Raw genomic sequence first — 13,850 nt, 5'->3', positions numbered from 1 at the left:
AAATTAGTTTTTTTACCAAAGAAACAAATTTTTTTATATTATTAATAACTACATTTTATATTTACGTAGCAATATCTCCTTGACTAGAAGTCGTAGAAACTTAAATCGAATACCGTTAAAAAGAGCAGAATTTTCTCTATTTTTTAATATATTGTTTATAATTAATTAACAATTTGTTATAAACAATTTTTATAAACAAATTCTTACGAACTAAATTATTCTTATTTTACAAAAAATATTCACATCGAATTATAATTTATTTACATACATAATTACTTAAATTATTAAATAATAAATAAACAAATTATGCCAAAAAAAACAATGTTATTTTATGATATTGAAACAAGTATGCAAAGTAAGCGCAGGATAATATTGTACAAGAAGCTAAAAAATTGTTATTTTTTTACTATTACTATTTACATACTACTACTCTTGCAATATTTTAGTCGCATCTCTATATGGTTTTAAGGTGATCAAAGTTATTGCTCCACTGTTTATATTACAGGTGCATGGTCATAAACATGATGATATCGATATAAGGAAGAACATATATTTTAGAAAAAGCTAGAAGCCAACGGAAGAATATGATTCTTTTGTGAGATTGAAATCACTCGAACCCACGTGGTGCTTTTTCTACGTTCGAAAAATTCGTTCGACCGTGAACGAGTTCGGAGAGGAAAACGCAGAACGAATCGATGAATTTTCTATAATTTTTTTTTCTACTATTTTTTATTATTTCTTTCTTTTTTTTTTCAACGACGTTCGCACAATATACCTTCGAATATTCGGCACATCTGCTATCGGTTTTCGTCATATCGCGATGCATTATCAAATATTCGGCGAACTTTAAAAAATATAGAACTTTTCTTTCTTCATAATAAAGTAAACAGAACTTATTTGTATAATTAGAATTGTTTATTAAAAAATAACGTCAGTAATAATAAGAATAGTAATAATAATGGTAATAAATATAGGTATTTATGTATGTACGTAGGATATATTATTAATCCTCGAATATGAATTAACAATTAATTTTATTAAAAAATACGAAAAAGTAAAATAAAATTTAAAGAACACATATATTTATACGTACATATGTGATTATAAATTTACACGTAGCGTTACAAAGGTTTAAATTATATATCATATTAAAAAGGAACAAAAAATGGTTCTCAACTACTTGTATTTAAAATTTATGAATTTATATTATCACTATTATTATTATTATTATTATTATTATTATTATTATTATTATTATTATTATTATTATATTATTAAAAAAGAAAAATAAAGAAAGAACGAAAGAAAAAAATAAAAGAATATAATGAATTAAAATTGGAAACTTTTGTTTCTTTTCCAGTTTACGAACTTCTTGAAGAACTTGGTGGTTATTTACCACCAAAGAGTGTCGTCCCAGTTGACATAACTCCATTGGTCTCAGCACTTCTTAGAGTAAACGGTGCACCTCTCTTTGATTTGTACGTGGACGTCGATCTTTACGATCGTTCTAGATCCTCCGTTTTTCTCGATCTACCCACTAGGTATCAAGATGATGGCCTTTTTGCGGAAAATCTGGTGAGTCATGTTATACTGTAGATAATCTATTAGCTATCACTAATTATGTATAATATTGGACATAGTGCAACTCGTTACAATAAATCGATACGCGTTACAAACATGGATAAGCAGATTATACGTGTCGCTAACAAAGGGTTAATATAAAGGGATAGAATTGTTATATATTATACGTTGTACGTAAATGTGTTTTTAAAGTTTATGATATTAATCAATTAGAAAGCTTCGAAAATCTATAGTAAATCTTTTTAAAAATAAGATATATTTAAAGTGTATTAAATATGAGATTTGAAATCTGTTATATTCCATATCATTTATTATTATGATATTTTTAGAAAGTTATTTGTAAAATCTTGAATGATTTTATTGAAATAAAAGAACTGCGTTTTAAATATTATATTTAAGCAATCTTTTTTTTTTATAAATTTTTAAGACGTTAAACGTAATTAAATAGTTTGAAAATCATATCTTCAAGGTTTCTGTTATACGATAAGTTGAATATAATTAAAACGAAATAGTTGGAAAGTATTATTAAATATCTTTGATGTATTACAATTTAAACACAATTAGATTGAAATGAAACATCTCTAATATACTAGTTAAATATAATTAGATCGGGAATAATATTAAACATTTTTAACATATACTATAAATTCAACATAATTAGATTGTAAATGATATCGAGCATAGTTAATATATATTAAAAATTGTAAATAATTTGATCGAAACGATACTGAGTATTTCTGATATACAATAAATTAAATCTAATATACAATAAATTAAATCTAATTATTGAACATTTCTAATATACTATAAATTTAACACAATTAGATCAAAATAATATTGATTATCTCTAATATAGAACAATTCGAATATTATTAGATCGAAATGATATTGGACTAATCTAACGTAGAACGAATTAAACATAATCGAATCGAAATAATTTAAAAATAATATTGAACATCAAGAACATATGACAAAAATAAAATAGTAATTAAATCGAAATTCATTATTAAATAATAATCTTTAACGTGGAAGAAATTAATTACAACTAATTAAAACAAAATGTAATTAAAACAAAATGATATTAAAAGCTTCTAACGTAAAGACTATTTAAAGAATTAGATATTATATTTAAAATAGTAATCTTTCATTTAATTCTTATAAAATCATTCATCATAGTAAATAATTGCGATCGTATACCAACTTGTTGTTAAGAGGTACATCGTGGTTTCGTTAATGACTAAAACATGTGGTGCGAGAGTTGGATCTTTAAGTAGATAAACGAGCCCTTTTAAAGCGAAGAAGGTTAATAGTGGTTATACGACGGTCAGATAATTACACAAGAGAATTTTCGAGTAGAGTCGTTTGGCCAGTTTATGTTTCGAGAAGCGAATAACGATGACGTTTACTCGTTACGTTCACTCGTTACGTTCACGCAAACAGTTTAGAAATCGTTGGTTGCAAACGATCGTCCTTATTATGAATTTTTTCTCCTTGACCCTGAATATTTTCCTGCATTAAATGTCCTAGGAAAGTCCGATACATGTACATTTTATCGCACTTTTCGTTCGACCAAATAGTCAAGGGTTAAATTTAAGGACGACATATATGTAAGCTAATCGCGATATAACGTTTATGTTAATAATGATATAATATTCTATTATTGAATTTTAATAGTTGAATCGAATTAATTCATACGAATAATATAATATAATATATTTTTATAACATATTTGTTAGAATTGAATGATCGAATGAAATTTTTGATTAAATTGTTGTACGATAAGTTCTTTTTATTTATCATTTTTCTCTAAAATTTGAATAAATATGTACATACCTTTTCAAATATGTTATAGATATATCTTATAAAAGTTTTTATGTAGTTTGTACGTGATCAGCCTATTCAAGAGTATACGTGTGTGTGTATGTGTGAGAGGGGGGGGGGAGAGTTTGGTAAAAAATAAAAAAAAAATATATTGATATTTGAAAGTTGAGACAGGGAAAATTTCCGAACTAAGCTAACAATAAGCTACTATCGAGAGATTCGAAGCACTCTTCATATGTACGTTTCGTTGAAGGTTTCGTGATTCCCTTCAGAACTGGAGATAAGGGTTAACGTGTTTTGTCTAAAAAAGATAAGAGTATCGGGACTACCGTGGAAAGTTAATCGATATGCACATATACTGAGAAACGTGAGAGATAAGAATATTTTGGTTTTGTAAAATAACGACAAAGCTAAACCAAAAATGGAAATCCAAATTTTTTCTTAAACTTATTATTTTATGTAATTTATTTGTACATTGATGCGATTGGCTTTCATAATAATTTTTAATTATATTACTGATATAATTATAATATATTATATATAATACTTTTTTTCATCGTAATACCCATCAAAGATTCGATAAATCTAACAAATGTTTTTCAATTATTACAAATCAAATAAACCTGTGTACAAATAATTCGTGCATTCGTCATTAATATAGCATGATAAATGATACATAACAATACCAATCATATTAATATCAATAATATATTTTTTCTGATCATAAGATACATGAAGGATTCGACAAATCTAAAAAATGTTTCTCATGCATTATAAATCAAATAGACTAATTTACAGACTAATTAATTCATTCGTCATAATATAGTATGATAAACGATCTGAGATCCATCTATTTCTCTCTCTCTCTCTCTCTCTCTCTCTCTCTCTTTCTCTCACACACACACACATACATACACATGTATGTACGAAATGTCTAAACGTGCGAGGTTCTACGCGTTCTTTGAATCGCTGTTTGCACGTGACAGCACGTAGACACTCGTAAGACGGCTGTTAAAGGAACGTACCTTCCTAAGAGCATGAGACAAGACGTGAGTGAGTGAGGGAGAGAGAGAGAGAGAGAGTGATAGGGAGGAAGGGTCGAAGGGAAGACAGCATAACTCACACTCGACACGCTCAAGTCCTTTGTCTCTTCACGGTGTTCCTGTAATTGTGATACGAGCTTGGAGGAAGCAGAGGAGAGTCTCTTCAATAGCTAAGCTCGTTAAAGTGGCACTTTAAAGCAGCCCTGTTAGCCAGTGACGAAAAGCGAGATGGTGTAAGATGTGTTGGAGAAGGATAGATAAATGATATTGAAACGACAAAATTAGGCTTATCCGAAAATTCAAAAGATTTTTAATCGGATTTAATTTTTCTTTTTCTTTCCTTTTTTTCATCTTTTCTTTCTGTCTCTCTGTCTTTTTTCTCTTTTATCATCATCATCATCATCATCATCATCATCATCATCATCATCATCATCATCATCATCATTATTATTATGCAATTAAATTTCAGTCATCTAACTCTAACTTATCATTCACTCTTTAATCGTCAATTTTTTCGTTCGTTTGTTCATTCTTTTTTTCTTCCATTTTGGTCAGCTTCATATTTTCTCCTTATTCATTTTTATAATTAATTTTTTCCTTTTCTTTTTCTTTTACTTTTTTTTGTTTCTGACTCATTCTCTTCATGTTTATCGTTCTCTCTCTCTTTCTCTCTCTCTCTCTTTTTTTTTTTTATTTTCAATCACATTTTTACTGTTGTTTTAATTAATATAGACTTCCTTTGTAGTACATAGGTTTCATTTATTCATCATAATGTATAAAATATATCATATTTGTAATAGTTAACTATTTAAAAAGAAAAAGATAATAAAATAAATGAAAGAAAATAGAACTGATCGATTAAGTTTTAATTAAAAACTTAATATTCTGATGCTTATTATATTCTTATCATTATAATTCGAATTCTCAGTAATAAATGATTTCAAAAAGAATATATATATATATCGAATTATAATTTTCAAATGTATTATATTTTTTATATCATTGAAATAACTCTTACGATTCATCCAGACGATTAAGCTCTCACTCTTTCTCTTTTTATGTTCTCTTTTTCTTTTTTCACATTTATCGGACGATTTTTATCGCTGGTATATAAACGTACCAATTTAATATGACTAAAAGAAGAAGCAAGAAGACTAAAAAAGGAGTATAAATCGAGGTGTAGAAAATATTCCGACATTCGGGTCATCGCACATTTTTGTAAGAGCCTATGCTAATCGTACGTACCGTGCCAACAACTTATTTCATGGTCCGTTTGGCAGAGGAACTTCGAAAGCGTCCAAAAAGCTCGGTAATTTGTTGTAACTCGCGATATCGAACGAAAGAGAAGTTCATCATAGTATTATACGTATGCATGGCTTTGCCAAATTCCAAGCCGATTGCGTGTTATAAATTACTGTAACTTAAGTATCTCTATGTGAACTTAGATAGTTACATATATATGCAGAAATCGTTATTTCATGTGTAGATAACCAAACAAATATCTTTATTAATCAATCGTTTCATCATTTGTTAAAATTATTTCTTTTTTGTAATCAGATTCAATGCACTTGAAATTAAATATATTGGATTGGTTAATAAATAATGTTAGAATGTTTAGGAAAAAAGAAATAGTTTTTTTTTATAAGTTATAATATAATAGTAATTTTTTTTTATTTCATTACATTATTTTTGTTATTAATGCATATTGTGTTTCTATAAGAGAGTATTGATTTTTTTTGAAATTTTGTTGATTTGAAAATTTGTTGATATTACGTATTGGCACATATAATATTATAGTCATATATATTTTTAATTAAATATATATTGGTATATTTGAGTTTTATAATGAAGGATTTGTAAAAAATGTATTAAATGTATTCACGTTATTAAAATAATATTCATTAATCTAATTAATAATTTAATTTACAAAATGTTCAAACAAATGAAAATTATATTTTGTTATACGTACATAATTACGTACACAAAATTATATTAATCTATTGTTCTGCGTAGTCCAATTGGGAATAATTATAAAATTGTACGTGATCGAGCGCTTGGGTCATTCTATAAATATTCATAAACAATTATAAATCAACGGTGACTTAAATTAGCGACGATTAAATGAAAATTAGCATATAGCTGAAAGACCGACGATAACTACACACAGACTTTGTATTTAAAAATTTTCATGCTGTTATAATCCTGACTTTTTATCTTTTTTTTTTGTTTTTATTTTTTATCAACAATAAAAATTTTTTTACTTTTATTTATAATTGTGTCTCATATGTAAGTATATACATCATATTCATATGAATTCTTTGAAAAACAAGGTGATAGATATTTAAAGTTAATATTTCTGCAAAAATTAAAAAATTTACAGCAGATATTTAATTATAACTAATCAATAACATTAATAACAGACCCGTACGCATAAAATTAAAAAGATAAACTTGAAATACTAAATTTGAAATATTTAAATATAACTAATTAATAAAATTAATAATTACTTATTCGTGTTTAATAATAACAAAATTTATGTTAAGCGTTTTGATATATGCACACAAAAAATATATAACGTATTATTAATTTAATATAAAATAATTTAGAATATTTCTCTAGAGTTAGTTGAGTTAATATGAATTCATTCAGGTTTATTGCACTATATAATATGTAATAATGGTTATCACATAGTAATATTGATATCAACCACTATTACTACACCAGCATTGCTACCACTGCGCGTATGCATTTCAATCTCGGTAGGAGCCATATGTTCAATAATGTCCGAGCCACGAATTCAATATCGCCGTTGCATTGGTTGGCAAGAAGCTCGCATCAGCTCGGATTCAAATCCAGTGCTACGATGCGTGACTGTCTCGTCACGTATGCATAAATGATATCGATATCTTTGCATAGGATTCGACGAATACGCATGAGATAGAAAATTTTCATTAAAAAAATAAAAGAAAACAAAAAAAAATGTATAAAAAAGATGATGATTTATAGCTTTCTAGTATCTACGGTTAGATACATTTTTCTTTTTTCTTTTTTTTTTTCGTCAAAGGTCAAAGGTTCTTCATCAAAAATCGATAAAAGCAAGATTTTCAATTATTTCTTTTTTGTTATTTGTATTATTGTGATACTCTAGTATTTTAATTTATTTAATTATTTGTAAAGAAGAAATTCAAATTGATTTCTTTTTAAAAGTTGATAGAAATGAGATTTTTTTCTACTTTTTGTAATACGTATATATCTTTTCTATATATATATTATTATAGAATTGTTAACTAGTTAAGATGATTTGTTTGAAAAGTCAATAAAAATAATGAAACATTTCATTATTTTTATAATACATATTATTTATCGGTTCACATCTGTTATATTATAATCGTGAATTATTGAAATTACGTAAATATTTAAAACAAGAAAGTATTAGAATATTTTTCATTAACTTTGTAATACTTATTTTTTCTCATACGTACATATATTATAGCAATACTCAAATATTGAAATAATTTTCTTCTTAAAGTGAAATTAATTATTTAATTAAATTATATAATCTATTTATTTTTATGCATACAGTATAAATTAATAATACTAATAGAAACCGATAGCATATTCGATGAGATTAAAAAGAAGAATAAGTTTTTTAAAGAAATTCGATTCCATTGCTGAGATTTCATGAATTAAATGAAAAAAGAAAAGAGAAAAAGGAAGAAGAAAAAAAAAAGAGAACGAAGCTGTTCGGTTTAACGAAGAAGTTTGAAGACGATTCTCTATTCGTAGAAACTTGAAAGTTGCCTTCTCCAATGTCTAAGAAAGAAAAAGTTACTTTCGTAAGTTCGTAAAAGAACTCTACGTACGAGTAAAAATAAGTCGTCCGAGTTCGTTCTCGTGTTTATTTACAAGGAAATATTCTCTCTCTCTCTCTCTCTCTCTCTCTCTCTCTCTCTCTCTCTCTCTCTGTCTTGTTTTTTTTTCTATTTTATCTTCTCACATCTGCTTTAGTATTGAAGATAAAATAAAATACAGCCAAATTAAACATCGTTTTAAATATATGTGTGTGTGTATATAGTATGGTACAAATAACGATAAAAATGTTACAATCTGTTTCTTAATATGTAAACTTAAAGTTAATTATTTTTTTTCTTTTATGATGCACTGAATAATAAATCAAATTTATTTAATCTAAATATGTTAAAAAAGTTAGGATTTATTTATTAATGAATAAATGTTTTAGGAGACAAAAGAAATATTTTATATTTATAAATTTATAGAAATAGACGTAAAGAGGGCTTAGAAACTATTTCTATTTTATCAAATATGTTTGATAAAATAAGATTCTCGATTTTGTTAAATAATATTGCAAAAAAAAATATATCTTGAAACAATTTGTAACACTTTATGTGGACGATACTGTGCCTGTGTATATATATATATATATTTTATATATATGTATATGTATATACATATACATATACATATACATATATATAAAATTATAGAAAACAAAAGATCGAGCCAAGAATCAAGTTTTCTCTCTCTCTCTCTCTCTCTCTCTCTCCTCTCTCTCCTCTCTCTATCTCTATTTATCTATCTCTCTATCTATCTTTGTTATAAAAGAGATGGTGTTGGTAAGAGAGCGTGTAGTAGTTTTAGTAGACTGGCGAATATCCAAAAACTGTCGGCGACACCGTGGAAGTATCTTTCTAATTTTCCATTTTATGCTTTACAAGTCGACTCCGTGTCGTTTACCATTTTGTTTGTCGGTTTCTTTCAAAAGAAATTATTTTTTATTTTCTCATTGAATTATATATCTCTAATGTCTGAGATTTTAAAGAAATATTGATGCGAAAATTCGAAAAAAAAAATCTTAAACAAAATTAGAATCTAAAATGTTTTCGTTACGAATATTGTTAAAATAATAAATTTAAAAATAATAAATTTTATTATGAAATTAATTAATTTCCTGTAATTTAATTCAATTACTCATACAATAAACAGGTTCTTTATTTTTACAATTTATTAATTTCACAATGAAATAGAAATAATCTTGGAACATCAATTTTATACTACCAAATTGATTACAAAAATGATTGCAAAGGAAGAAATAAATAAGTTATATCAGTGATTGATATATATATATATAGAAATTTATTGTAATTTATTTGTATTTAATATACATATGAATGTATATTTCAATGTACATAACAATTACAGTAAATTTTGATTACTTTATTATAATACGATCGTTTATAATATTTTTAGAAAAAAGGGAATTTGAGGAAATGTGAGAAAATGGATTAAAAAAAGAAAGAAAAAGATGGTGAAAAATTTAGCTGCCTCATTCGGATTTAATTTTTTTTTGCTCTTTATAATATCTCTTGTACGTATAAACATTTTTTATCGTTTAATTAAATGTCGACGACGATGCTCGCTACGATGGTCGAGTCTGCAATGCGAAATCCTCGCCATTTTAAGTAACCACGTAAGCGAGTTTATTTATGGTGTGGAAGCTCTGCTATATGAACTTTCGTATCTTCTATTCATATACGTACACGTGCATCGCACACACACATACAGACATATAGATTTTTTTGTATTTATATAACTCAGTACGAAATTTGCTATGCATACTGTTAACTTAGTTTTCTTTAATTGGTTGAATATTTATCCTTACGATTAACAAAAGTGTTTACTTACGTGTTTTCCTTACGATTAACAAATTTTCTGTTTATTCTGATAATTCTTTGTTGTTTTTTTTATTCATATATATTTTGTTTAATTAATTTAACGTACTTTTTCGTTTCCTATCTCTTTTTTCCTTTTCTGTTATTTTCTTTTTTGATCGAAGAAAATATTTCGAATTTACTTTTCATTTCAAGTAACTTTGATGGTTTTTTATATGCTTTTTCTTTTTTTTAACAAAATAATTCAATCGATTTTTCTCGAAAATGTGTTCTTTAGGTTTTTTTATTATTACTATTCTTTTTTTATTTTTACAGGAAGACATACCAAAATGGCGTAAGGGCGTATTAATGGATGAGAAAAGAAGAAAAAGATCGGTCCACGAAGAGAGTCAAGCATACATGATGATAAAGGTAAAAAAGAAACTTGTTAATAATTTTAATCAAAGATAAAAGGCAAAGAGAAAAAATTTTTATTCGTTCAAAAACTGTTCGTAGTAAATAATAAATCCATAGAAATATTTTTTTAAATTGGTTTTTTTAATTGGTTGACTTATTCATGGATTTATGATGACATATAAAGAAATTAAAGTACTTACTATACAAATTATGTCTGTCAAAAATCAATCAATAAAAAAAAAAATATAATGAACTCTTTAGAAATATTTTTTTTTTTAAATGCATACAATATAAAACATAGACAGTATATGTACATTGTATGTTTGAAAAAATGCTTCACAAATAATTTATAAAAAACATTTTCTTCTATGCAATTCACATTTTTTCGAATTTCTTCATTTTATTATATTTATTTGTATACGCATAGTCAAACTTAAATTGTTTACTTTATTTCTTTCTCTTTTTGTTTTAACAGAGAACATTTCCAAAGGTAGGAATTTAAAAAATTATATGAAAATTAAAAAATTTTTTTTTCCAGCAAAAAAGCTTTTCTCAAAAAGCTTTTGAGTAATTGAAATTCAATTTAATTATTAATGCATATGTAAATATGTACAAAATTTATAATATAGAATATATATATATACACACATACGTAATTAGAAATAATATGTATAAAATACATAATTAAAATGTACGATGGGAAATTTAAATATTCGTACAATATGAATGTAATTCCATGTTTCTGTTGTACGAATACATTACTCTCCAACTGTACATATAATATAAATAATTATAATGTAAATAATTAAAGTAAATGTTTTATATAATAAATTTCAAACTCAAACAAATAATATCAATTTTATTAAATTCAATAAATTATTGACTAAAATATATAATAATACATATTAAACAAAGATCTAAATTAATCTAATTATATTAATATGTATGTGTGTACGTATGTATATCTATTGTTTTCTCTTGGAATTTACATAGAATTTCGTTTTCCCATTTTAATTACATTAATAATAATAACAACAACAACAACAATAATATAATGATAATAACATTTAAGATTTAATACTATTTCAATAAAAAATTTAATCAAATTAAATTAAAAACACTGTCAAGAATAATTTAATTTTTTAGTCTGACTCTCTCTCTTTTTCTCTCTTTTTGTTTCTTTCAAAAATTTGTGCGCATTTAAACATTTAGAATTTTATCCTTGTTTTTTCTCCCTCTCTCTTTTCCTTTCTTTTTCTGTCTGTGTGTTGACAATGTAGGCGGTGTTTTCGAATCGACATTTTCGACATTTGAACGAAGAATGTGTGACGTCCTAGGCAATTAGAGTTTTCGTTTCGGAATGGTAACGGTAAGCGGCTTCGACGCACTATTCTCTCGGAGTTAGGTAAATTTTTTCATTTTCCCCGTTTGAAATTTGCATATGACTCGAAATCGTCGTAGAAGGAGAACGAAAACGAAAACGTCGCTAGCTCTTAACCCATATGACGCTTCCGTCGCGTCGTTATCATTGGTCCGATAAAATTGGAATCGAGATATTAAATGTAATCTTTTGCTTCATCGATTTGACAAAAAAAAAAAAAAAAAAGAAAAGAGGAGAAGAAGAAGAGTGATTATAAAAGAGATTCGATAGTTTTTCGACTTCGATTCTAATCTTATTTTCATCGTATAGATAACGAGTCTTCTTTGATAAGTGAACCGTTCATTTTGCAATTAGAACAATTCCAATTAAGATAAAATCGATTAGAAACAAATTTAAACTTTCTTTTCTTTTAATCTGTAAAATAAATTATATAACGCGTGTGCTTATGTGTGTGAAATTTATAAGTCGTAATTATTATACATTTACTGCAATGTATTATGAGTTAAAAATTAAATGTATATCTTTAAAAGTACTTATAATACACATAACACGATATATGTATATTATATATTATAAATGTATATCTATATTAAATATTTATAATATATGTTTAACAGAAAATTTTTCTTCGAATAATAAATATACATGAAATAATACTGTCAACGATTTCGATTAAATTAAAACTCAAATCATCTAAATCTAATCATTACATCATCTAAATCATTTGATAGAATCATTTAAATATTTTTTCTTCAATTGTCTTTTATATATTTGATTATAAACGATGATATATATTTGATTATAAAACATAAACGCGTTGTTAAAAGACTAAGTTAAGATAAAATACTTTGAGTTGAGTTATAAAGCTTGTCTCGACTTATCGCGTAACTTTAAACTTTTGCTGTCCTTTCATTAAAAAGATCAAGCTGAAGTTGTGAAAGCTTTGAAAAGATTTCAGGAGAAGCTAACGATTCTTTTCATTATCGAATTTATGTATTCATCTTCGTATATATATATACTTTTCGATAAATAAATTTGACATTTTAGTTAATATTTCGTTCAAAAGAATAAAATTAGATACACCTGTTATATACATAAGAGGGAGAGAGAGAGAGAGAGAGAGAGAGAGAGAGAGAGAGAGAGAGAGAGAGAGAGAGAGAGAGATCGAAGAAAAGGAAAAGTAACGAATCGACTCGGCTATACGCGTTTTACATGACCCTTGACATATTTTTCATGAGTGAAACACGCATACAGCTTTTAAAAAGAAACGCGAGAACTCTCATTGACGACGACGCTTACGTTCGTGTTCCGAAGTGGAACATATACTAAAATGTATAACGCGTCAGTCAAATATTTGGGCACATTTTCAAAAATTTAATTCAACTTTTTTTTCTTCCAAAAAAAAAAATAAAAAGTAAAGGACCAAGGATCTTGGGATTATTTAGAACATATAAAAAATTATATATAAGTATGGTATAAATATGGAATATTTTATCTTATGTTTATTCTACATGTACTTTGCGCTTATTCTGCGCTTACTTTGCGCTTAATCTGCGCTTATTTTGCATATTTATTTTAAATCTCTACGATACTTAGTTTCGGAGATATTTTCATTAAACGAAAGATGTGATTATTAATATCGTAGAAAAAGATCGTTTCTTAAATAAGCGAATAATTTGTTTATTAATTATTTATTAATTTATATAATTTTATAAGACTATCGCAATCTGAGATGAATATTTTTTTGTAAAATAAGAATAATTTTGTTCGTAAAAATTTGTTTATAAAAATTGTTTATAACAAATTGTTAATTAATTATAAACAATATATTTGAAAATAGAGAAAATTCTTCTCTTTTTAACGGTATTGGATTTAAGTTTCTATGACTTCTAGTCAAGGAGATATTGCTACGTAAATGTAAGATGTAGTTATTAATAA

The 13,850-nt window shown here is 25.8% G+C and overlaps 1 protein-coding gene across 1 annotated transcript in view; it reads left to right on the top strand.

The window, feature by feature from the left end:
* Window positions 1-13,850, top strand: part of LOC122633059 (neprilysin-like) — a 77,756-nt gene that overhangs the window by 39,479 nt on the left and 24,427 nt on the right. The window contains exons 5-6 of the mRNA XM_043820548.1: window positions 1,361-1,575; window positions 10,451-10,546. Coding sequence (XP_043676483.1) covers window positions 1,361-1,575; window positions 10,451-10,546 — 311 coding nt within the window. The remainder of the gene's footprint in view (window positions 1-1,360; window positions 1,576-10,450; window positions 10,547-13,850) is intronic.

Source organism: Vespula pensylvanica, chromosome 11 (assembly GCF_014466175.1).
Source record: "Vespula pensylvanica isolate Volc-1 chromosome 11, ASM1446617v1, whole genome shotgun sequence".
Taxonomy (NCBI): Eukaryota; Metazoa; Arthropoda; class Insecta; order Hymenoptera; family Vespidae; genus Vespula; species Vespula pensylvanica.
Note: the sequence above shows the minus strand (reverse complement) of the source record. Positions and strands in the feature narration are given on the sequence as shown.